Genomic DNA, 26,689 nt, shown 5'->3' on the forward strand with positions numbered 1-26,689 from the left:
AACATGAAAAACAGCAAGCCTGGGAAAACTAATGCACCGGGGCAGAGGGAGCAAGAAGTGCCCTGAAGTATTAGAGACCACTTTGACCATTATGTTTATTTCCATTATGTCAAGGTGGGTCACAAGAAGGAGAGCGGCAAAGCTACTAGTAGATAAACAAAAGACTTGTTCCCTCAGAAGTACTCCGGGAACCTATTAGGAAGGAAAAATGACAAGACCATTTAATACCCATTTTTATGTATCGATAATTTCGTTGACATTTTCTCTATGTTTAGAATCTTTGATGGTAAAAAAAGTCCAGCTGTCAGGATGACAGGCAGATATACATGTTAATGTTTTATTATGTTACCCTACCCTCGTAGAAGTTACCGTTACGTTATGTTGGTAGAAAAACTTCACGATATGCCCTCAGCACCAACACTGCCCCTTCTGCCCCAGGCAGGCGTCCCTGCAGAATTCCCTTTTCGTAGAGCAAGTCTAGGGAAACTGCCATAAAGATTCTTTTTTAAATAGACCATGTGATTTGTTTGGGGGTGTGATGGTCAGCTGACCAATTTTCCAGCCACTCACCAGCAACTCCAGGCACTTTCCTAATAGACACATGACAGTGGAAATGAAGTATGGTTCTTAAATAAACGCTCGTGAAAAATTTATACCCATCAAGCAACGTTATTCGCTCCATCCGTACAAATAATTTCGCACGAAGATGAGTTGCCCGTTCTCAAATTCAGCTTCTGAGATACCCACAGAGAACCAGTATGTATTTCTGAGATTCTTTATTTTTCAGTTCCCACAATTTCCTTGTCAGATCTGTGATTAGCATCCGTTGCGCTCGAAGTGTGCTCAACATTCGATCAATTATTGTGAATAACAGAGAATATTTTTAAAAGAATATAAATGCAAAGCCAAGGCCATGGCTGATGTAAGATGGATTTATTTCCATCATTAAAGTTAACTTTATGCTGCTGTGGGAATCACCTTTATTTATTTCATATCAATTTATATCAACTTTATCAATTTATTTGTAAGCCAGGCTGTAAACAAGCTTTGCTTAGTCCTGTTATTTACGTTAGAGAGGTTTATACATATTTATACATACTTTCTTCAAAGGCAGCAGTTGTAACTTGATTGCAGAGCCATGTTTGCAATATTTTGTGATAATCATTGTTTTTGATAATCATCTCTCAAGGTGTCCGTTACATTGATTAACTGAAACGCTAGTGACTAGTTGAAACACTTTTGAACATTTTAACGTTTTAATTGCACTGCACTTGAAGTTATTTGCCCTTAATATACACTAGCTGAAGACCATACCTGTTAATGAAAGTAAATATTACTTTTTATAGTACAAGGGCAGACACTACAGCTGCAAAAAGTGGCGTCACTTATGGAGAGTACCTTCAGGTTGGCTCTTAAACGAACTCTTGATTATTTCACTATTTATTTTATGCTCGTGCAGAATCGAACCTCCCTTGCCACCTTTTTGCCCGTTCATTTTAATGCTAGTCCTAAAGATCTAGAATTTGGCATCAATAACAATTAGAATTATCATTCATTAGATCATGGAGAGTCGACTAGCACTTCTTGCATGATTCTGCATTTGTTGTAATAATGAATGCCATCACATGATTCTCACTTGTTCCTTTTTGTTAGCTCGTGTTTATGCAGGCATTTCCTGTTTCATTTTGCACTCACATTATGGTTAATTCCACTAGATACATTTTTGATATAGTAATCATGCAACTGCCATTTAAATAACAACAAATACCTATGTTAAACTGAATGAAGAATGTGAAGCTTTCTAATGCAATTAAAATGAAGTATATTCACTCAGAAGCTTTTGTGAAATACTGACATAAGTTGCACCCTTATTATATATGCCAAGCAAGAACAAGGCCCCTGGCAGTGGGGGCTGGGTTTCAAGGTCCCTGACAGTGGGGGCTGGGTTTCATGACAATTCCCTTACTTTTATGTGTCACCCCCACTGTGTCAGGGGCACTGATGGTGAGAGAAATTTCAATCATCTAGATGTCATTCTACCAAAGAAACAATGCCTTGAAATTCTAAAACAGAAGTACCATCCCATAAGCTATACAAAAAACAGGCAATCTAAATGTTTAAGCAGTGTAATTACTAAACTATAAACAATTTGTTGATGATGCTTTGATAACCTAAAGATAACATTACCTAGCACTCTGCTTCTTTGGAGTTTCTTCCAACCTAGGGTGTCATCATCTTAACAATTGAATATTGTATCCTATGAAGTTGATATGGATATGCATTCTAAGAATCTGCAGCTTGTAATGATTCTATTAGAGTCAGATGTAAAGCGCAATTTCTTTAGAAATTTTGAATGGCTAAGCAAATTTCCATCTATCTATCTATCAATATTGTACAGAGCCAGTTCATTGGCATTACATTCTATGTTTGCTAGTATGCTAGTTATTCACCAAAAGTACAAAATTATTGAAATAACATGGTTATGCAAGGGGGAAATGGACAGACCAGGCAAGTGGGCTGGTCTAGATAGATAAGAAATGAGCATTGTATTCTCTTTACAGCTAAGGATCATATTGACTGCCAAATTTAGTGGGCCAACATTTCATTGAATCCCCTTTGCTCTAAATAATGAAAACCTTTTTATTATATTGGCATTACTCAGTTTTTTGACTAGCCAAGCATTTCAATGTATAAACAAATTAGGCAAGTATTCAAGAAATACTTTGATGATATAATGTTCTTTGATTCAGATTGAGCCTCTTTTGGAATGTCAAAAACCACTATCAGATGTGCATGATGAGCATCTCTTTATAATTGTACACCAAGGTAACTTTTGTAGTTACATTTCATTATCTTACCAATGATTTATAATTGCTTTAGCAGAGCAAATTTCCGTAGCTGATGTTCGATTCAAAACACACTTTTTCAGGGAGGGGGAGACTTTGATGGGGTTGTGCAGAAACCCTTTGCCCCCAGACCCTGTCCCATAGAGAATATATGTGAGCAGTTAGAGGATCTGCATTGAGATTAATGGGTGTTTTTTTGGGAGCAAATAAATGAAATAATTTCTAACTTTGCTTCTAAATACCCTTTCCCAAGCAATTTCCTTAATTTTGTTAGCCTGTCCCAGAGTTTTAATGCAATTCTTAATATTCTGTCTAATAATTTTAATCTGAAAAGTATACCCTGTTCTGCAGCACATCTCTTCATATTTAAGGTAACAGCTACCCTGTTTTCTTTTGACCTATTTCTTCAGATCTACCACTAATTCAAGTTCATAAATTATTAACAAAAGGAGAGAGGATTCCTAAAACCAGAATGTTACTTTGGTCCACTTAATGTCTTTTTTTCAAAATTATTTGGTATATTTTTGGGCCTCCTTTACAATTAAAAGCAATTGGCTTTTCAAGCCATGTCTAATGAAAGTAAAATTGCCCACCATGATGAGATTTATTCATCTAGCACAGTAAATGTTATTTGCTTTGCTACTTTTGCAAAATCGTCTTGCACCAGTTCTAAATGAAAGATTAATTGCAGTTAATCTTAAGCTTCTCAGCTTTTAAAGTCGCCCTCAAAAAGGATTCTTAAATTTGGTCATAGGTTTAAGTAAGAATAGATTAAAGGTACAGCATTAAATGCAGAGTGCTTATGTAGGAGTTTCACTGCTGTTTAAAACATTGATGGGACCAAAGGCAGACTTAGTGTGGCATGGGACCCTGTATAGACCACTTAACCATAATATTTATTCTTTACAGTACCAATTGTGGCTAATCAATAAAGAATAAACTTTTTTCTGTCACTCTATGTTGCCTCTCTGTTTTAATATAATAATTTCAATGTCATTTCATTCATACCAACAATTCTGTTTATTTTGTTTTGTTTCTTTCTGATTCTTTTCTTTATATATGTCAAGCCAAATAGTTTGTTCCTGAAAGGATAACTCCTAATAGTATATTTATTGTAGTGACCATGGAAATCTATTTGAAACTTAACTTATTCTTATTCATCAGAAAACCTTCAACATATCCTATACAAAGATATTGATTCCTTTCTAGTGTATGAGTTGTGGTTCAAGCAAATTATTCATGAATTGGATTCAGTTCGCAAGGTATTCTTGATTGAAGTAAGTCAATTTATTATTTTTTTTAAGAGTCTACTTTCTTGTCCTCTCAGTCGATGTCTGGCTTTCCCATTTCCTCCTTGAAATTCTCTCTAAAACACTTAATCTGCCAGGGGCTGTGGAACCCTGCATTTATCATTACAATTACTTTTTAGTAATAAAAAACAAACTTTTTCTTAACAATTATCACTTAACTAAGGACCCTTTAAGGAATAAAATTGCAATCAAATTGTATTTGTTGCAAAGTACCATGCTGGAGATCAGATTCAAAAGCTTATAATCAGCACCAGCCTCTGGCAGCAGCAGACAAAGAAAACTGCTAAAAAATTAGATTAAAATTGCTTTACCCTGTCATGAATGTGCAAAGACTCTCTTGTATCCTATGGTAATTTAGCTGGATATTTTTACATCACAACAGAATAATAAGGAAAGTTTGATATTCCTTTCCAAGTACCCAGGGCAAAAAATGACTGCTTCCTTGCATCCTCTCCAACTTATTCTCTATCTATGTAGGCAAATTGAAATATCTTAATAAGATGGTCCAAGGACGTACTGTGCTTGAAAAATTTAGTGGGCTGCCTTGCCTTTGAAGAGAGCAATGATTCTTAGCCTGTCTGGAAACAAATTTTCCAAGTTGATAGCCTTGACATTGACCACAATCATTAAGCCTGTTTTCAATGTTATGACTTGACAAATGAATTCCTCACATTCTAAAATATTGAGAAGAGCCCTTTATTATCAACTGTTTTTAAGTCTAGACTCGTTTTTTTTTTCTACAACATGTACAGGAACTTTAAATTGCGTAAAATATGTTTGTTTATAAAGAACCTGGCTCTTTTTATCAAAAGTAGTACTAAAAGCTGCTCAATAATTTCATAAAGTAACTGCACATAAAAACTCCACATAGTACATTAGAACTCTTTATTAAATAAGTGTCATTAGATTTTTAACTGTAGCTAGAAGCAAGGTGAAGAAGTCTAGAAGGCTGTTTGCACTTAAAGCACTCAAAATCGCACAATGAAACACTCAATAGCCACCTTTGTAAAAAAACAACTTATGTGATGAATGGAACTGGCTTTTAACTCCAAATGAATGGAACTGGCTTTCTAACACTTGATTGTTTTCCTATGATAAAAATATTCAAAAATGAACAGTTCCTTAAGGATTTTATCTTTAGTGCTAACGCTATTTTAATTTTTTCTGCCTTCTGCATTTGTGGCTTCTTATTAAGAGGTTCCTCACAAAAAACGTGTAATTGATTTTCATATATGGGTAGTAATTTTTTGTGACTCTAGATCCTAAACTTTGTTAGACCTGTTTTGTTATGTCACAGTTGTTATGAAAATATATGACAAATCATGTTATCAAGGATGTGTTGCTCTCTCAACCATTAACTTCCCCCTACAGCTAAACAACTGATGGCATTGTAACCATTTGCAACCTGGATCTCTAGTCTTAACTTAGGCCAGAAAAATTTGTGGTCACACAGCCAGTCACTGTGAGGGTGGTCATCCAGTGAAAATAAGCGAATTTAAAATACCACACATTTTTTCAATTTTTTTATTGAGAATATTTTGCAAATTTTGGCTCATTGGCCATAGTAAGGATAAACATTTTCAGGATTTAGATAAGTTCCATTCAATGCTTACATTTTTCTTTATGCTCTTTATATTCTCTATGCTGAACAATGTTGTAAATTCCAGGACTGTAATTTTGTCTGTTTTTACTGCACTCGTTTCTGCATGGGAAAAAATGCCATGCCAATACTCATCTAATACACCTTGGTCAATAGAGAAACTTTTTTACTGACATGAATACACCTATATGAGATTTAACTTATTGTTTTGAGGTTGTTGATGAAAGAAACATGTTGGTTGTTGTTTCAAGGCTTGACAGAGTTGTTAAGATCCTCAAGGTTGGTATTTTCTTTTACTTTGTTGGTTATGGCTCTTCTGAATTCAAACTAAAATAGAAACTGGAATAAGCCAATAAACTATATGTCTTTTCTAAACATGGCACCTAAAGGTAAAATCTTTAACAAGACTCCTTAGGAGAAACAGTCACTTAATTTTTAAAGATAATGATAATTTGTTTAAATTTGATGCAGCTGTAAAGATTGTAGAATTCTTTTATGTGATATTTATTACAATGGTTAGATATCTGATGGGAACCAATTTCTTATATAACAGTTCTTTGGTATCATCAATGGTATACGATACAATAATTTTGACACTTATTGAAAATGTGTTTAAATCCTACATTTGTCTTTTTTCTTCCTTTTGAGCATGGTGTTGTAATTACCCGTTGTTTCAGGTTTTGGTTGACCAGATGATGATCCTTGAAACGATGACACCACTGGACTTCATGGAATTTAGGTTTGTTCGAAATTCTTGATTACATGTCATCATGAAAAAAAACCTTAATTTTCCCTTTCTTCCTATTCTTTACCTTTGCTCCCTGCTATTGAGACAATTGTCATCATCACCATATGTAAGCTTCCAAATAGCAAACATATATCCCCTGATTTAAGTCGTCAATATCATTGTTCTGTTTTTGAGAAAAAGCTAGAAAAGTATATAGTGTCAGAATTTTTATACGGGAGTGAAATGCTTCTCATTAAAAAAATCTTATAAAAAATTTTTAAAGTATGAAATTACAGTTGAAGTTTCAGCAAAAAGGATACTAGAGATTTTTGGAAAGTATTATAATTGTTAGGGTCTCTCGTAAACATCGTACACAGCAAATCAATGTCAATCATTTTAAAAAGTTTCTTGTAGAAAGGTAAATTCTGGGTATTTTTCATTGATAGTGACTCTAATTGCAATCTCACTAGACTGTTGAGTTTTTGCTTCGAACGATAATCTATCTTCATATTGGTATATGTTTGCGTTGCAGATGTTATTTGCTGATCATTCTCGTTTATAATGTTCTATATTTTCGTCCTTTCCTAGAGGAAAACTCGCCCCTGCATCTGGATTTCAGAGTATGCAATTTAGGCTGCTTGAAAACAAGATTGGGGTCAAAAAGGTGTGTACCTGCGGATGCAGACTCATTCTTAATTCACATGTAATTGGTCGACAGGTTGATTTTTAGCAGATGCCTAGTTTGAACAGGCTTTAACTGTGATCCAGTAAAAGAGGAATATAAGAATGTACGGCATTTCTGACCAAAAATGAGGATTCATTGAAATAATCCTTAGCTTTGAATAATACCCTCCTCATGACAAAATCAGCAGGCTTCATATTTTTCAAATGCCAAACCCTCAAAGCAGGGGCGGATACAGAATAAAAGTTGACGGTCGCACATTAACACTGCCCAGCAGGCGGTCTAGGGGGGCTCCCTCATGGTCAAGGGCGGAGCCATGATGGGGGCCCAGCCCCAGCCCCCCCAGAACCAGAGCAATTAGGACTGGGGCTCTGAAACGTTCAAATTGTTCAGTCAAACATTTTTCCCTTTAAAAGGTTTTCAAAATGCAGTTTAAAAAAAATATCTTGAGATTCAGAAGTGTACACTTCTTGTGCACCTCTTCCGTATAGATAAAGAAAATTGGGACTCTTCCCTTTCCAACTTACAACCTCATCCACTTTCTTCCCTTGCCAGCAGTTGTGCGGCACAGTAATCTAACATAGTGTTTACAGACATTTCGTGCCGCACAAATATGTGAAAACTTGAGTTTTGATTAGTGAGATTTGGTAAAATATTTGCATAACAAAGAGCCCTGCATATTTGTGCGGCACGGGCGACATGCTTAAAAATCATACTGTTTACGGTCTAGAGTGGTCTTGGAATTCTTTCTATATTGAATTAAATCGTAGCATTGTGTGTGAGATGGACCAAGTTCGGCCCTGTGTTTATTGTGTAAAGAGAGCAAAATGTATTATCTGTAAGGAGGAAAATAAAAGATTGTGGTAAACATGATTGCCATATTTCAATGACTGAAGACTAAAACTAAATTCTGAAAATCTGACATCCGTGCGACCTGTGCGACACCCTGAATCCGCCCCTGCCTCAAAGTTAAATAAAGTTTGAGGTACCTGGATGGTCGCGAACACATGGGTAGGACATGTCAGATCGCGAACACATGGGTAGGACCTGTACTAAACGCTCGGGATCAATCCGCTATCTGTACTAAATTGGGTTCGCTTTGGAGAGCGTTCCAGTTTTGGATCGATCCCGTCTCGTGTTAAGCCTAGTTCTGTTCCTAGTTCTGAAATTTCAACTCTCGACTCCTTTTTGTCAATTATTTTAAATATGATGTCATTTTTGTAGGAAAACAGGATACGATACAATAGGACAGACTACAAGTGAGTTGTTTTTCTTTCTATAACCATTTTATTTTTTGAGTAGCTGTTGAAAGGTATCTAGATTTAAATTATCATCATCAGTATTTGCCAAATTTGGAGATACTTCATTGAAGTTTTATATTTTAGTTTATTCAAAAGAGTGAATTCTATCAAGTCCCATTATGCTATTTTCAGATGTCTCTCATACTCATGCAACCATCTGATGTTTTTTTCCCGAAAAGAGTGCCCTTAAGCATCTTAAAAATTCATATGTGAAAATTGCTGGCATTTGGTTAATGTTCCATAGATCCCCATAAAAGAACAAAGGTACTAAGATAGGTCTTTTGGACCATGGGAACTGTTCCTTTGTGTTAGGAACGTCTCGTCAATTTTAGGATATGCTGCTAACGTGCCGTTATGGGAATTACGGACCTTTGGTCGCTCGCTTTTCCTATGCATTCTAACATAAATTTGAATATACGTTCTCAAGTTCCTTCGTTCTGCGTGCGCCAAGTACTTTTGGGCCGATTTTCTTTTGCTCATTTGAGTTTAGTCACGTTTCTCCGGAAAACAGCAAGACGAAATTCACATGTCTCTTGAGAAGTTTCAACCTATATAAGGCGCTGCAAGTTTTCAGCTTGGCCACAAAACTAGAAGATGTCTTCGATGGTAGTACGTTGGAAAGACGTCCCAGGAGCTGCAAAGCTGAAGAAAAGGCTGATGTTAATAGCTAACGTGCACGGAATATTTCAGTGCCCTATTGGTGATTGCGAGCATGAAGGCTTCCGCAGTCAAAGAGGTTGCAGAAAGCACGTTACAAATTCGCATCCTTGGTTCTTCTATTTTGACGAATACCTAAAAGATATTATGGATGATAAAGCTGCGCCACAAAACACATGTGACGAGAAGACCAACGAGTCAAAGGATGGCAGTTCGAATATCATTCCAGATGACGTCATTTTTAGTGAAACGTTTGCCAAATGGATGTGCAGCTCTACCGGTGGTGCTCGCAAGAAGGCACACGCAAATCAGATTTGCTCTCGTGTCCTCAAGTTTATTCAGTACTCTCAGGACGATCTTATGCTCGAAGGGATAGAGGGGCCTAAAATTGACTACTATTTGGCTTCAATGGCATGCTTGTCAGCTTTTTTACAACATTTGGAGGATGAGAAATCTATTGGATTTGCTGGGAGCGTTAGTTACATCAATGCTTTGTTGGAAACAATGGAGTATAGAAAGTTTAAAGGAGTGTCAGCTTCCATCTTATCAAACTTTAGTGTTGCAGAGGTATTTTTGAAGCGCGCCAGAAGATGTATTGCTCGTAAGATGCGTGTACAGTGGACTGTAGAATTGGATGTTGATACCTTGGAGAGAAAAGGACATTGGGCATCACTAAAAGACTTACAAAAGGTCATACCGTTTCACATGGGACGATACAAGAAAATAGTGGCCAAATGTCGAGAGCATTCAGCAGAAGTTTCAGCGTCTGATCTAACTTTTTCAACGAGATTTATAACGACATTTCTCTTCTTACGTGTCAAGGGTTCTCGGCCAATGACATACCAATTCCTGACAATTGGCATGCTACGTAGTGCAGCAAAAAATGGCGGATACGTCGACCAGAAGAAATTCAAAACAGCTGACAAGTATGGCTTTGATTCCATGGTCATAGATGACGTCTGCATGCATGTTTTGGACGACTATGTGAGACACGTTAGGCCGAGGTTTCTTCCAAAATGCGAATATCTGTTACTTACGCGCAATGGAACCCAATTTACGAAGCTGAGTCAAGCTATGTGTTTGCTTGTCTATGAAGCTATTGGCAAGTATGTGCACCCAACACGTTACCGACAAATAATCGAAACAGAGAGTGCTGATGTTCTATCCCTTGAAGAACAAGAGCTGATCTCGCAAGATCAAAAACATACTTCAAATGTTGCAAGGATTCATTATCGCAAAAAGCGTTCGAGAGTCGTTGCCGAAAAGGGGAATCACTGCATTAAGAAGCTGAGGGGAGAAACTGGAGAACAACTAGACAGCTCTTTGAAAAAACTCGTCAATGTTTCGACGGGTGCAGAAGACTCTGAGTCGGACTCGGACATTTTCATTACACAGAGCAGTACCAAACCTGTAGCAAAGACAGACAGCGACTGCCAGATGACGTCAATTCGAAAGCGTATAACACCATTCACTGAGAAGGAGGACTTGAATTTGATAAAGGGAATAAACAAACATGGTTATGGCAAATGGGGCAAAATACTTTCGGACCCGAGCTTGTGCTTCGCAGAGAGAAGAGCACGTAACTCTTTGTTAAGACACGTTAGAAGTAATCAATTTCGTTGTATGTATGAAAAGCTGTGTGGAAAAGTTATGTCGTAGAAATCGTTTAGGAATCATAATACATGATGGGAAGAATGTTTGAATATTTCTTTTACAAAGTTGTTTTTCTGTTCGATTCGTATATACGCATGTGCCAGACGCCTAACAATGATATAAGTTGATTTTTGACTAGCTCTTATTCCTACAGTTTTGTAGACGTTCTGGCCTTATAATCTCGTAGTGATCTTTGCTTGTAATCTCGGATGGGTGTGCCATACTATACATTATAAAATGTTGGGCTGGGCTTTTCCCTATAAAGTTCAATGAGTGGTCTTCCGTCCTCGCAATGATGTTGGCTTCTAATCTCGGATGGGTGTGCCATACTATATATTATAAAATGTTGGGCTGGGCTTTTTCCTATAAAGTTTGACAAGGCAATGAGTGGTCTTCCGTCCTCGCAATGATGTTGGCTTCTAATCTCGGATGGGTGTGCCATACTATACATTATAAAATGTTGGGCTGGGCTTTTTCCTATAAAGTTTGACAAGGCAATGAGTGGTCTTCCGTCCTCGCAATGATGTTGGCTTCTAATCTCGGTTGGGTGTGCCATACTATACATTATAAAATGTTGGGCTGGGCTTTTTCCTATAAAGTTTGACAAGGCAATGAGTGGTCTTCCGTCCTCGCAATGATGTTGGCTTCTAATCTCGAATGGGTGTGCCATACTATACATTATAAAATGTTGGGCTGGGCTTTTTCCTATAAAGTTTAACAAGGCAGTGAGTGGTCTTCCGTCCTCGCAATGATGTTGGCTTCTAATCTCGAATGGGTGTGCCATACTATACATTATAAAATGTTGGGCTGGGCTTTTTCCTATAAAGTTTAACAAGGCAATGAGTGGTCTTCCGTCCTCGCAATGATGTTGGCTTCTAATCTCGGATGGATGTGCTATACTATACATTATAAAATGTTGGGCTGGGCTTTTTCCTATAAAGTTTAACAAGGCAGTGAGTGGTCTTCCGTCCTCGCAATGATGTTGGCTTCTAATCTCGAATGGGTGTGCCATACTATACATTATAAAATGTTGGGCTGGGCTTTTTCCTATAAAGTTTAACAAGGCAATGAGTGGTCTTCCGTCCTCGCAATGATGTTGGCTTCTAATCTCGGATGGGTGTGCTATACTATACATTATAAAATGTTGGGCTGGGCTTTTCCTTATTAATCCCTACCCTTTTGAATAGTAATGTAGTTAAATTACAATCTCAAATTATTAACAATTTGCCCCAAAGACGGTTGCCAAGAAATGAAATATTACTTAGTGCCTGATAGTGGCTAACTATGTAGAAAAACCTTATTCCAGGAAGTGGGCTTGCTAGGTGCACCAGCCCTTGTACTGCCTGGAGAATACCGATTTTTAAGGTCGGTGTCACCACTGGGAACATTTTCCCGCCCACAGAACACATTTGATGTGTTCCCACCAGACACCGATCTCTACTACCTTCCTTCTGACCTACTTAGAACTTGAAATCTATGACCCACCAGCTGAAACAAGCAAAGCGCAGAGTGAAGGAAGCGAGAAGAAGAAGTGGATCAGAATGCAGAGCAGAACAAAGAATAGGAGACTTACAGGACAGGCAGCAAGATCGCGGACCTTGCTGAGCAATCAGCCACTTGAAGGCTGGCAATAAAAAAGGCTGGATGACATAGTTAGCACCCAAAAAAATAACAAATATAATAGCGCAAGATCGCGGACCTTGCTGAGCAATCAGCCACTTGGAGGCTGGTAACAAAAAGGTTGGATGACACAGTTAGCACCCAAAAAATAACAAATATAATAGCGCAAGATCGCGGATCTTGCTGAGCAATAAGCCATTGGATGGCTTGCAACCAATAACACTGGGTACTCGGCTAGCACCCGCATAATGCAAGTTCATGGACCTTGCTAAGCAATCAGCCACTTGAAGGCTGGTAACAAAAAGGTTGGATGACACAGTTAGCACCCAAAAAATAACAAATATAATAGCGCAAGATCGCGGATCTTGCTGAGCAATCAGCCACTTGAAGGCTGGTAACAAAAAGGTTGGATGACACAGTTAGCACCCAAAAAATTAACAAATATAATAGCGCAAGATCGCGGATCTTGCTGAGCAATCAGCCACTTGAAGGCTGGTAACAAAAAGGTTGGATGACACAGTTAGCACCCAAAAAATAACAAATATAATAGCGCAAGATCGCGGATCTTGCTGAGCAATAAGCCATTGGATGGCTTGCAAGCAATAACACTGGGTACTCGGCTAGCACCCGCATAATGCAAGTTCATGGACCTTGCTAAGCAATCAGCCACTCGATGGCTGGCAATAAAAAGGTTGGATGACACAGTTAGCACCCAAAAATAACAAATATAATAGCGCAAGATCGCGGACCTTGCTGAGCAATCAGCCACTTGAAGGCTGGCAATAAAAAGGTTGGATGACACAGTTAGCACCCAAAAAAAATAACAAATATAAAAGCGCAAGATCGCGGACCTTGCTGAGCAATCAGCCACTTGAAGGCTGGCAATAAAAAGATTGGATGACACAGTTAGCACCCATAAAAATAACAAATATAATAGCGCAAGATCACGGATCTTGCTGAGCAATAAGCCATTGGATGGCTTGCAACCAATAACACTGGGTACTCGGCTAGCACCCGCATAATGCAAGTTCATGGACCTTGCTAAGCAATCAGCCACTCGATGGCTGGCAATAAAAAGGTTGGATGACACAGTTAGCACCCAAAAAATAACAAATATAATAGCGCAAGATCGCGGACCTTGCTGAGCAATAAGCCATTGGATGGCTTGCAAGCAATAACACTGGGTATTCGGCTAGCACCCGCATAATGCAAGTTCATGGACCTTGCTAAGCAATCAGCCACTCGATGGCTGGCAATAAAAAGGTTGGATGACACAGTTAGCACCCAAAAAATAACAAATATAATAGCGCAAGATCGCGGACCTTGCTGAGCAATAAGCCATTGGATGGCTTGCAAGCAATAACACTGGGTATTCGGCTAGCACCCGCATAATGCAAGTTCATGGACTTTGCTAAGCAATCAGCCACTCGATGGCTGGCAATAAAAGTTGGCAATCTTGCTGAGCAATGAGCAATCTGAAAGCTTGCAAGCTAAAACACTGGGTACTCGGCTAGCACCCGCATAAAGCAAGATCACGGATTAAAGGTTGAAAGGGCACAGTTAACACACAAAATTAACAAAATGTAATAGTGCAAGATCACAGATCTTGCTGAGCAATAAGCCATTTGATGGCTTGCAATAACATGTTTTAATGACACAGTTAGCACACAAAATCACAAATAATAATAACATTGCAAGATCTTGGGGCCTGCTGAGCAAGCAGACATTCAACTTCTGACAATAAAAATGCTAGACGATACAGTTTGCACCCAAAAATCACAAAAAATTAATTTAGCAAGATCACAGACCTTGCTGAGCAACAAGCCATTAGATGGCTTGCAAGTAATAAACACTTGGTATTCAGCTCGGACCTACCTAATGCAGATAAACTTTAACTTGAAAGCAAGCAGTCATTTAATGGCAGGGTTGCTGATAAACAACTACTGGATGACACAGTTGACACCCAAAAATAACAAGGACTAAACACTGGCTTGTAGTGACATCATAATGGGTGGCACAGCTGGGACACAAGAAAACAATACAAGATCAACCAGACCTTACTAAGCAATAAGCGATACAATGGCTTGTAAAAATATAATACTACAAGACACCCCAGATATAATTAACGATTAACCAATGGTTGATAAGGGAAGATAATTCCACCACATGGCTTGTAATGATAAAATATTGGGTGAAACAGCTAGCACCCAAACAAAACTCAACCAGATCCTGATAAGTTAAGCAACATTTAAGCTTGCAATAATAACACACTGGGGGCCCTGCTAGCACCCAAATGACAAGAGCAATACCAACCCAATCTCGATAAGCAAAAGGACACATCATTAGTGACAAACATATGCTTGCCTGTAATTATCAAAAACTAAGTCACACAAGTAGCGCTTTAAGACAGAACAAACAAACAAAATTGCAGGACCATTGCAAGTATGTTCAACCTCCCATCCCACTGAAAAGCTGTACAGGGAAACCCTATGAGCTTCGTTAGACTTACATTATCCCAAACAGGACACACGTTGATAACAATGATAATTAGCTGAAGAGTTTCACTCCAATCTAAATATTGGTATTATCATTATTATTATTATTATTATCGTTATTTTTATTATTACTACCATTAAACATTTCTATCTGCTGCACCTACAATATCTTCTGTGGTCAAAACAAACCATGGCTAAGCCCCAAACTGATTGACTTCTAAATATTGTAAAGCAGATTACCCATTTATATCTTTATTATTATCCACCAGATTTTGAAAGTAGATCTACACTTTGGTTTGCAATAGTAACATTTGTGACGCAGTGTGCCCACAAACAATACTGCAAGATCAGCAGAATTTGCTATGGGAAAAAACTATGACATGTCCGACATTTTTTTATTATTTTTTTATTTTTTTTTTTTTATTTTTTATTTTTATTTTTGGATAGCACAGTTAGCACTCCAACAATAATGCAAGATCAACCGGATCTTGATAAGTAGAAGCCACAACGTGGCTTTCAATAGAATACTTGGCGATACAGGGAGCAGCCAAACAATACTGCAAGATCAGCATAACTTTGAGTTGTAATGAGCCACAGTGAAACTTGTAAAGCCGTATACTGGGAGTGCACATTAGCACCCAACAACTATAATACCAGATCAACCAGATGTTGATTAGCAAAAGACATAAGGTACTAAATTAATTGGTAACACCCAATGATAATGCAAGATCGGCTTGATTTGGAGAAAAACAATACAGGAACTACAAGGCAATCATATATTATTCTCAACTTTGGAGCAGTGACTAACTATTTAGCAGTAATTCTTCTTAAATTATGACAGATACACAGTAGATATTCTCCCCTGGTCTTGTGTTAAACAATTTGCATTTTTTGCGAGTTTAACCCTTATGGTATGGTAGGGTATTCGTGTGTATCTTCCATGTAACTTTATTTTAAAATAAACGTGCAGAGTTTTAGAATAACCCATCTGCTGCCCTAGAATAACCCAACATCTAAACTGCAATGGAAGGTCAGCCTCACATCTTAAGCAGTGAGCTATCTGATAACACCAAACAAGGCAGATGACCTCAGGAAGGCTATGTAATACCAACCTATATTGTGATAAGCAGAAACCCAATACGACGGAGCTTTGCTAAACAGCCAGATTCAAGATCTGCCAGAGAGCCATATATAACAAAAACTTTAAACAAAGGAATTGCATCATATAAACTGTAGGCGAGTAGCTAGTACCCACGACCAGAAAAAACAAAAAGCTATATCGTGAATTTAAATAACTTTATTTCATGGGATTGGAGCACATAACAATGGGTGAGCGGTTTGCGTGATATAGCAATTTAAATATCTGCTAGATCTTGGTAACAAACGACCTATCATGACCAATGACAAACGCAAAAGAAAACAAGGTAAGCAGCTAGCACCAGTGACAAGCAAGGAATCGGCTGCTAGCACCCAAAACAAAAGGTATTGGACTGAAATACGCTACATAGAACGGCTTGAACAAAGCTTGAACATGGCCAAGTACGTAATTTTTTAACCCCAGCTTGAACAGGCCTGGAATTTTGAGGGCAACCATAGCTCTTGCTCCCCCCAGGGCTGACCTCAAATGCCCGAAGAGAGCTACAGAGAGTTAGATCAATTTGTTACATAGGCACAGGAGACCAAATCAAGGCTTAGCTACGGCAACGTTAAATCCAACGGTAAGAGCATAAGAAAACCTATTCTGCTTTTGTCAGCCTTTACTGGCAAACAACAATCAAAACCTTTATGAATCGTGACAGTGAGCACGTAAAGCAAAGGGGGGCGGAACAAGTTACGCCCACTTGCATTCCTCTGCTCTACTGTGTTTGTCCGGCATGGCTTCGGAGAGTCCCGCTGTTTTGAATCTGTGCCTAGTTTGCAAAGGTTTTTTGCCACACAGTAAATTATTCCGATCAGTCGATAAAATTGGAAAAATAACGGGCGAGAACTTTCTTATCAGATGTATAACAGCACTCATTTAAGAAAAACATATCGTAGGCTAATTCGTTGGAAAAATGGCAACACAACTCGCTATGCGATGTGCTTAACGTCTACAGGCAAGGGGAAAAAAACATATACAAACCACGAGGTCGTAGAAGTGAAAAAAAAAAAATTGTTTAAAAACCTTACATAGAAAAATGGAGAGGTGCGTTGATTGATACCCGGGGATGGCAGTAGCAGCAACAAAAGATGTTGTTCCACAAAGAACGTCAAGCCAGTACAAGAATATCATGCCAGTACAGGAAAAACAGAGCCATCATCTCTGGTAAACAAATCCTGATCTGCAATTGTCCAAGGTACTACAGCATAGCGAAGACTCAAAAATTGAACATTGCTGCAGCGGCAAACAACCGTTTGCAGCATGCATAAAACTTGCAGAGGGGGCGTAGCACTCGTGCATCCCTTATAAACCTACAAATGTCCCGGATGTCCTAGGATAGCCTGCACGTGACAGAAAGTGAAAGCGAGGTTAAATGATAGCATCAAAGGGGTGATTAACTCTGTTTAAAACCGGGTTCTAAACAACATTAAAGTTTGACAAGGCAGTGGCCTTTGATAATGACATCGAGACCACCAGCCCATCAAGATGGGAACGAGGTCAGAAGCCTTGGATTTCCTTGCAAACTTATGGATGGAAGCCCAGCCCAATGATATATGTACATTCTATATTAACAGTTGTTACAACGATATCGAGACCACCAGCCCATCAACATGGGAACGAGGCCAAAAGCCTTGGATTTCCTTGCAAACTTATGGATGGAAGCCCAGCCCAATGATATATGTACATTCTATATTAACAGTTGTTACAACGATATCGAGAACACCGGCCCATCAACATGGGAACGAGGCCAAAAGCCTTGGATATCCTTGCAAACTTATGAATGCAAGCCCAGCCAAAAGAAAGGTTTTGTATCTATCAATGAAATGACAATGAGGTTATAAGACCGTTTCATTTCAAGGCTGGAAGACGAACCTTTGTCTGAAACCTATCCACTGAAGCAATTTAAAAGGTTGAATATATTATCTGGTTACAAATCTTCCTCGGGCTAGTCTCTGCATTGTAATATTTGCTTTAAGAATTGAAGCTACTGGCGTGTAAGCATTCCACTGGCGTTTATGATTCTTTTAAAGGAGAGAACGACAAAAATTCACAATTTTACTTCAAAGTTTTTTATTCAGATACACGCTCCTGGGCATACCTAAAGTCTTCAATTTTAAATGAAATGTGATGTTCAAGGGGGTCAGGGGACTTATCTAAGACGACAATGTGATACCTATCATTGGACATCATTTTACCGTAGGGTCTAGTGTTCATCATACATATAATAATTGGAATAGGGAAAATTTTAGTTGACGACTTATATTTGCTACTAAAGACAATGCCATTTTTAATAGTCTCTAATGTTGAATAGTTTATCTTTGCCGATTTTTCCCTGCTGACATCAAACACGATGTATCGCTCTCCGTTCCAGGCATAAGCAGTGTCTTTCAATGTTGTAGAGGTGAAATACAAGGAACTTTTTGTTGCCAGAATGTACTTTGCAAGAAAGGTCTTGCCGGTATTTCCTGTTTCGTCAACAACGAACGTTATTCTACGTGGCCCCTGGCAGCGAAGCAGACGCAAAACCTCTTCTTGCCATGGTCGTAGAAGTGCATTTTGAAACTTGTCCAAAATCCGTTCCTTAGATTCCTCATTTTGCTGCCGCTTGATACTTTTGTCAACTGAGGACTGACTATGTATCCAGGTGTCCCCAAATTCTTCCAGCATGGCATCTTCGGTGGCTTCTTGCATACGTCTTTCTCTCATCATTTCCAATTGACTTTTCTCTCTTTCTTTGAATTTGTTCTCTCCAATTTCAAAGAATCCTTGCCCACACTTGCACTGAGCCTTGTGAAGTGAGTCCAACACTTCGCTTTCGCTCCTCTTGCTCTCACTGCCATCGTACTCTTACTCTCCCCCAACAAACTGACAGAGTTTCTGCCTGAAACTTATAGGAACCAAGGAATCCCAAGGGTGAAAAAGGAACCAAGGAACGTGAATTTTGGGAAATGGTCATTATCATCATCACCATCATCATCACCATCGTCATCATCATCATCATCATCATCATCATCATCATCACATCATCATCATCATCATCATCATCATCATCATAAACGATGAACAGACCCTTGTATTTTTCAAAATCCAGAAACGATGGATGCCTGTTAATCATGTCATGTCATTGTGCAATAAGATCAAAGTTCTGATCAGAATAGGTACACTATTCCTTTGAAAATTTGAAAATGAATAGTGTCAAGAAGATTTTTTTATTCTTTTTACTTAGGGAGATCTTTAAAGAGGTTGAAAAAAGTGTAGAGATTCGGAAGAGAGTTGAAATTTCAGAAGAAGAGCCGTCTTTGTTTGATGTTGTCCAGGTATGTACCCTTTGCCTTCAGAAAGACTGGCTGGAGGAGAAAACCTTTCATTGTGTTGTGATATTTTCATTTTTCGAACTTACTGCTAATTCTTGAAATTTCTAATCCTATTTTCTTGCCAAGAATTAGAGAGGTTTCCTGTAGTTATTCATTTTAAATTTTTTTTTCATTTTTTCTATTCCGTGAATTAGTTGCAAGTTAACTGATTACAATAGATATAAACTACAAAAAACTATTACCAACATCATTCCGAAGGTACGCGTTAAGGTAGTTTGCACAAACATGTAGGTCCATAGTTGACAACTAACCGTGATAATTTGCAAGCTTGTGGCTTTTATCTGGATATGGCCTTATCTGCTTGCATAAAGTATTTCTTTATAAGTCCTACACTGAATTTTCACTCTACACTACAATCTGGAATCACAAGATTTTGCTTGATCTGTGCAGGCATGTATTTGAAAACATTACTGTGGAAAAAATTACAAGTAAAGCACAATTTCACGTGTGTGCTAATCATTGAAAAGTTGCCAATCGCGGCTCTTGCATTCTTGGACACGATCATACTTTGACCTATAAAGTCTTTAATTCTAATGAAAGATTGCATGACACTTTATAACTTGAACTTCTAATGTTGTTTTGATTTTATTCAGAATTGGCTCGAACGTACACCAGGGTTGGAGGTGGATGGCTTTGATTTCTGGAAGAAATTCCAGAGCGCATTCCAATGTTGGATGAAGGACAGAAATAAAGAAGCTGAGGTTTGTTAAAAATTGGAATGTAAATCATTCGGAATCTAAATAAAGAAGTATGTAATTTGTTTTGTAAGATAAGAAGCTTGATAAAAAAACAAGATGGCTTCAGAGTAATCGAGTGATGACATCAGATCTAGAAGAATTCAGTCTTTATCATGCAGTGTGAAAGAACACCATGTTAAACCTCTGATTGTTCAGGATTAATAAGTTTCTTTTTCTTTATATCCAGAAGCTAAGATATAAATTTATTGCCTTTTTTTATCTTAAATATAACAGCTTGAAAATGATTGCCGAGACAAAGAGCGCGCACTTCAAGATATTGCAAAAGTCAAGGTTTGTTATTTAAGGTTCTTTAAAACCCAGGTTCTTTAAGGTTCTTCCTGTGTTTATTCATTGTAACTTATCACCTGATTGAGATTTCATCACCTATTGTTTGTTATGAAAAAAGGAGAAATAAATCAGTATCCCTGACCCACGCAGTCTAAGTAAGTGCATTCTCGAGATAAACGTTGTTCGGGAGACCCATTGCCAGAAAATCGTGTGACGTTGCCTCATGTATGGCAGTTGGTTAGGTACCCTGTTGGAATCAAATGTTTTCTTCGCTGTTACGCCGCTAAGTTTCAAGAAATCCTCTCCCTTGATTTATTATTCTTTATATAATTTGCGGTGTCTATGCTGACGAAACATTCTTTTAGCATGAGTCGGCACAGCAATTTGATCAAAGTTTAGCTATATGGTTTAACTTATAAGCGTCTTACCCGATTATGTTTTATTCACAGGAGATATTTGAGCAGATATTTGACGAAAGATGCTATAGCTACCTCCTTGCAAAAGGTATGAGAAAAGCTCAGTTCTTTTTCCATCACACCGCTGGTTATTTACCGCTTGCCTTTATATATAATGAAAATATTTATCACATCTAAGTTTTTTATGCCTCAAAGTTTGCTTCTAGGAACGGTTTATAGTTTGCAGGAAGTCAAAATCCAACTCTATAGCAGTTCTCCTGAATTTTCACATTCGCAAGTTATCAATTGCAGCGATATTTAATTTTATAGAAATTAATGTTGGTGTACCCCAAGGCTCATGTCTTGGACCCCTCCTATTCCTCATTTATATAAACGACCTCCCACTAGCTGTCCAGAAAGCAAATGTGTCTATGTATGCAGATGACACGAGTCTTTGCCATCCATCGCAGCTGAATGAGGCCATCAATAGTGGCCTTGCACACGTTGAATAATGGCTCAAGGGCAAGAGACTTTCACTGAATGTACTGAAAACACATGCCCTGCTTATTTCCACCAAACCTAAGCATAAATCACTAAAGAATCAAGACGAATCTTTAAAGCTAAAAATTCAGAACAATGAGCTGGATGTTGTTCAAAAAACCAAATATCTTGGAATACAGATCGATAACACACTAGATTGGAAGAAACACACTAAAACAATTTCTTCCAAGGTCTCCAGAGGAATTGGTTTTTTGAGGCATGCAAAATCCATTCTGCCCAAAGAAACTCTGAATACTATGTACACAAGTATTGTGGGGTCACACTTTCGCTATTGTTGTTCGGTGTGGGGCTGTTGTGGTCTTACAGAAATCAAACATTTACAAAAACTACAAAGCCGGGCTGCTCGTATTGTAATTGGTAGCAGGTTTGATGCACCGAGCCAACCACTCATAAAGGAGCTGGGCTGGATGACCATAGACGAGCTAATCGCTAATGAATCAAATGTCATGGTCTCCAAATCGATTCATGGACTGGCTCCACAATATATATGTAATCTTTTCACTGAAAATACCAAGTCAACTTCTAGGAATCATACATCACTTGATATGAGGCTACCAAAGAAAAACTCCAAAAATGGACAGAAATGCTTCTCGTTTAGAGGTGCTAGGCCTTGGAATGGCCTCTCAGCTGAGTGTAAACAGGCATCTTCCCTGGGCAACTTTGAAAAATATCTTGAGCAATTGTAATTAGGCGTAATTGTAAATTGTATGTTGTCAATTACCATTTGGCCTTTCATTGTGGATGTTTCTTTTGAAAAATTAGATTCATCTTGAAAATGGGTTAATTTTAAATTGTAAATATTGAATTGTAATTAGGGTAATTTGTTTTTTGTAAGAGCTTCTGTAAGTATTTTAGGTGGAGGGCCCCTTGAAAATCAGCATTGCTTAAGGGCTACCCTCCTTGAAAATTTGAAATGAAATGAATCGGAAACCGTAGGCAAAACTGGCGGCTCGCAGTGGCTAATTACCTGAGCAGAACAAATTTCTTAAGCAAAAATTCATAGCCAAGGAGCTGTGGCTACTAGAGCCATAGTCAATAGAGAAATCTCTGGTCTGGAAGTCCATTGTTCTAACTTCTTGTTTCATTTTAATGATGTCATGTGATCAAAAAGAGTGCACAGCTTTCGCGCGGTAGAGTTCAAACTTCTAATTTGCGCGTCGTTTTAACATGATATTTTCAACTTATCATCAAGTTATCAAGTATGCTATATTATTAATATGCCTGGAGCTAATTGTACGTTCCATGAATGTGGAGTGACAAGAAGAGAAGTTTTTTGTCGATAGCAATATTTACAGTTCCAAACCGGGCAGAAGTTTTATTCGAAACGGCGAAAGAATACCTTGGATGTGTAGTCAAAGTGATTATCTGCGAAAGACAGTCTGTCTTTGCTTGAGTTAAGATTTTCTCAATTTAATTTTTAGCTGTTATCAAACCTCCTCTACTCTTGGTTTTATCTTTATGTCTTTGGGACACAGGTCTTTCTCCAGCAACTCAATTATTGTCTGGTTAATGTCATTTGGGCTGTTTCTTGCTTTTTCAAAAACTCATGTTCAATCTAGCCAGATAAGTATTGTAGGCAATCGAAATTTTTATTGCTCATCGGCAATGGCCTTTCTAGCAACATTGGTTGTGGTCTCCTGAAGACGCTGAACATTTTGTCTCCGAAATTTTTAAACAAAAAGAAGTTAATAGAGCTGGATGCAGAACATTTGCAAACTACACAACCGTACCGAAAAAAAAAACAGAAAAACTGCTCGCCATCACTACTGTCCGATAAGACTGCATAGCATTCCATTTATTCGTTTTTAAAAGAGTCCGTTAAAATGAAATTGATTATGAAAAAACTCTTCAGGTAGGGTTTCTGGATAGCCGTAGCCTGTGTGCAGATCCAATATTAGCAGCTATTACGTTGGAAATAAGTTTGCGAAGATTTTACCAATCTCATAATATCTGACATATTAAATAGGCGGATAGACCAGCTGCACTGGCAACACCGATGTCGTGTTCCTTCTTCCTTTGTCATTTTAGGCCACTTTTCTTGTTGTAGTGCTTTTTGCAAATTGCACAACTGAGTTCACAATCTTGTTAGTCTCTGAAACTACAGCATCCAAGGCAGGAAAAATCTCGTCGTTTAACAGTTCGTCTAGCTTTTCTTCAACAAAGGATATAAAAATCTAAGCTATTCGCTGTGCACACTGCCAGCTGATGTTGTAAATGCTTATTGCGCGTCAAAAGCTGGGGCACTAGACTAGAGCCTGTTTTGGCTCCAAAAGCAGTAGATTTATCAGTCGGAATTACTTTATTAGTTTATTTTGTTACTTCTGTATTGTTTTTGTTCTGGTTTTCTTCAAATTTGCCATTTATTTCTGTTAAATTTACAATCAAAATCTAAGTAGCTTCTAAATCTAGAACACTCAATTAGGATAAATGGCCTCGACAGCTCTTTTTGAGCTTTTCCATGTATCCTTCAGCTAACAAGTATGTAAGGCTGCATGTTATCAGTAATGATACCTTTTTGAGTTGTGAAAGTAAGCTCAGATTATTCTCAATCTCTCAATAGGTGACAGGCGTTTGTCGTGGAAAGCCCTTCAGGGTGCATTGATGATCTTCTTCTACCGCAGAGAAGTTGTCTTTCACCAGCCATTCCAGTTTCTGAATGCTTTGATGGATATTGATTCGTTGCTTACCAAATGGAGATGTAAGTGCTTCAGAAGACTTTTACATTTGCTAATGATCTAGGCAAGATTTTGCCTTCGTTGCAATTTCTTTCTCTTTCTATACTCAATAGAGATTTTCGTTTAGAATGCTATTGATGAAGCGTAAGCCAGGTTTGAGAATATTATCATGTTATGTTTATCAAAACAAAACTGAAAAGAGAAAAGAGTATAGACAACTAGCAATATTGCATTTAACTTTGTTTGACTTTTAAAGATAACCATGTAATGCTGGTACAAAGACAACTTGGTTCTAAAGTTGGCACAGGTGGCACATCTGGATACCAGTACCTCAAATCCACCGTCAGGTAAACAAATATTCTCCATTGGAGGCAAAAGATTGCGCTGCCATAAGTTTCACTAATAACGAAAGAAAAAAGCAAAGTGTCAATTCAACCGTAGGCAATTCAGAATTTATATACGTGCGTGTCTTCAGTTTTTAGATTTCAATTTCTTTTTTAAGTTATTTCCTTATTCATCTTTCTTCTTGAGAATACCTTGCTTGCTTATATTCTTTTTTTGTCAACTATTTTACTTTGCATTGATCAGTTCTTTGAGACAGTTTCTGCTTTATTTATATATGACGCTAAGCAAAGTTAAACATTATGCTGAAATATACCAAACAGATTGGTGAATCGACCCTAAGTGGCATTTCATGTTGGCTTGTCCTATGTATGAAACATGGATTAGATCCCTTAACAACATTTTTCCACAATTTTAGGGAACGCACGGCAGATCCTATCTATCAAGTGTTTAACGTTTGAGAATATTAAAAACATTTTAGCGCATGGCTTCTCGTGCTTATGTTTATTTTTATTTCTCTATTACAGCGACCGATATAAAGTGTTCTTGGATCTCTTCAACCTATCCAACTATCTTATTCCTACCGAATATGTTCCCAAATTGGATGTAATTGCTCGTCAGCGCCTCAACTCTTGCACTGCCAGTAATGGAATTGAATTGAATGGAAATGCCAGTGATTTTTAACTGCTCAATTACCACCAACAAGCCAAGGTATTCAATCTTTTTGCTTCATTATTTTTTTTAATCCTACAATCAACTACTTTATTTTTCCAGTCTTGATTGACCTGCTGCTAGCGGTCCTGTCATTTTGAGTACAGTGCCTTCAAGCAGAGAAGCAAATTGGCCGTCAGTTTCACTCACGAATGTCTTTTTGACTAACGATATACCAAGCTTTCTTTTGCTTTGAATTGAAATTAAAAACTACCATGTGCCTAAGCAGTTTGTCTTTCAAGATAATGCAGCATGGTCCTCAAGTTTAAGATGATTTATTTGTCTTTTGATATAAATAGTATTGTACCAAGAGGCTTACGTAACATTTGGTATGAAAAGTTCCTTTACTACCCAGGTATTAGAAGTTTCAGGTGAAAAGTTCCCTTTTTTCATAGAATAATACATCTTGGAATGACATAGATGGCGCAGGTGTAGCGTAATTCCAAATTCTGCTTGCCTTTGTCCTTGAATAGAGTGCCTTAACATGTTCTCATGGTATATGTTTTTTGCAGGTGGCTAGAATTTGGACTTAGCAATCCTTTTCATTGTGTGCAAGTTTTTAGTGTCACCTGCTTTGTATATAAGCTTGTGTCAAGTATTACAAACCAGAATTTTGTTCCTTTCTTTTAAATTTGGTTGATATGATGTGTAATAGTTTTTTTCTTGCTCTTTGATATATTCAAGGCTGCAGACATGAAATGTAGCATGGATTGATTTTTTTTGCTGTCTGTCATAGTCACAAAGCAAAAGCAGATATTTTTGGCATTCTGTATAATCAAACTTGCTTTCTAATACGTTAAAACAAAATTTGTTATCTGTTTTATCATACCCTATTAAGAAGGACGGTTCTTGTGGAATTATTCTTGAAAAATCGTGGTGATATTTGATCTTTTTGTTTCGTGGTCTTATCCAGCTATTTCTGTAGCCGAAAATACCATATCATTTGCTAGGACGAGAAATCCCAACTTTGATTATAGAAATCTTGAGTCCCTTGATTGCTAAATATGCAAGTACCGAATTGTCCTCATCTTACTTTTGCTTATCGTTTTTTATTTTCTGCGAAATTGGTGAAAAATTGCTTCGGTCATATAATGATGAATTTAGTTCGTTTTTTAATATCTTGGGTTTTGACACTTAACTATTTTCCGCATATAGAATCTGTAGAATAGTGTTATGCACGTTTAGAGAATTTAAGGGTTTTTTGATGTAGTAGATCAGCTAAGGGTAGTATTGTGGTTTTATGCGTGCCATTTTTTGCTCGTAGTATAATTACAGTCAACATCGCTATTTAATGTAACTGTGACTTTGCCATTTTGTTGGCGTTCTTTTATTTAATCCGTCGATCAATTACTTTTTCAATTTGATATTTAATTTTTATGGCCTTGTGATATTTGTTTTTGTTATATTTATGAATATGCAATAATGCAACTCATCTTGCAAATTAATGATGAAAACCGAGGTTCCCTTTATTTGCCTCCATCTTTATCATGTTTATTATAAAAGGTCTTTTCTCGTTTGCCTAGGCGTATTATGGTTGCGATTTTTCAAAAATCATCTCTCAGAATAGGTTTTTG

General features: G+C 37.7%; 1 protein-coding gene across 1 annotated transcript; it reads left to right on the forward strand.

Annotated features, from left to right (window-relative positions):
• Window positions 1-578: 578 nt before the first annotated feature.
• LOC135686198 (tryptophan 2,3-dioxygenase) lies at window positions 579-26,569 on the forward strand. Its single transcript, XM_065202384.2, has 16 exons — window positions 579-756; window positions 1,347-1,404; window positions 2,751-2,826; window positions 4,056-4,123; window positions 5,970-6,035; window positions 6,434-6,495; window positions 7,072-7,147; window positions 8,390-8,424; window positions 19,259-19,349; window positions 20,000-20,107; window positions 20,378-20,434; window positions 20,881-20,935; window positions 23,948-24,085; window positions 24,319-24,409; window positions 24,932-25,115; window positions 25,628-26,569. Exons 1-15 carry the CDS (start codon window positions 707-709, stop codon window positions 25,086-25,088), a joined length of 1,188 nt encoding a protein of 395 aa, XP_065058456.2. The 5' UTR covers window positions 579-706; the 3' UTR covers window positions 25,089-25,115; window positions 25,628-26,569.
• The last annotated feature ends 120 nt before the right edge of the window (window positions 26,570-26,689 follow it).

This window comes from Rhopilema esculentum, chromosome 6, assembly GCF_057945365.1.
Source record: "Rhopilema esculentum isolate cy_ngs chromosome 6, ASM5794536v1, whole genome shotgun sequence".
Taxonomy (NCBI): Eukaryota; Metazoa; Cnidaria; class Scyphozoa; order Rhizostomeae; family Rhizostomatidae; genus Rhopilema; species Rhopilema esculentum.

Coding starts and splice junctions, on each gene's coding strand:
- LOC135686198 (XM_065202384.2), top strand. CDS start 707: ATGAGTTGCCCGTTCTCAAATTCAGCTTCTGAGATACCCACAGAGAAC. Junction 757..1,346: donor GAGATACCCACAGAGAACCA/GTATGTATTTCT, acceptor TACTTTTTATAG/TACAAGGGCAGACACTACAG. Junction 6,036..6,433: donor GAGTTGTTAAGATCCTCAAG/GTTGGTATTTTC, acceptor CCGTTGTTTCAG/GTTTTGGTTGACCAGATGAT.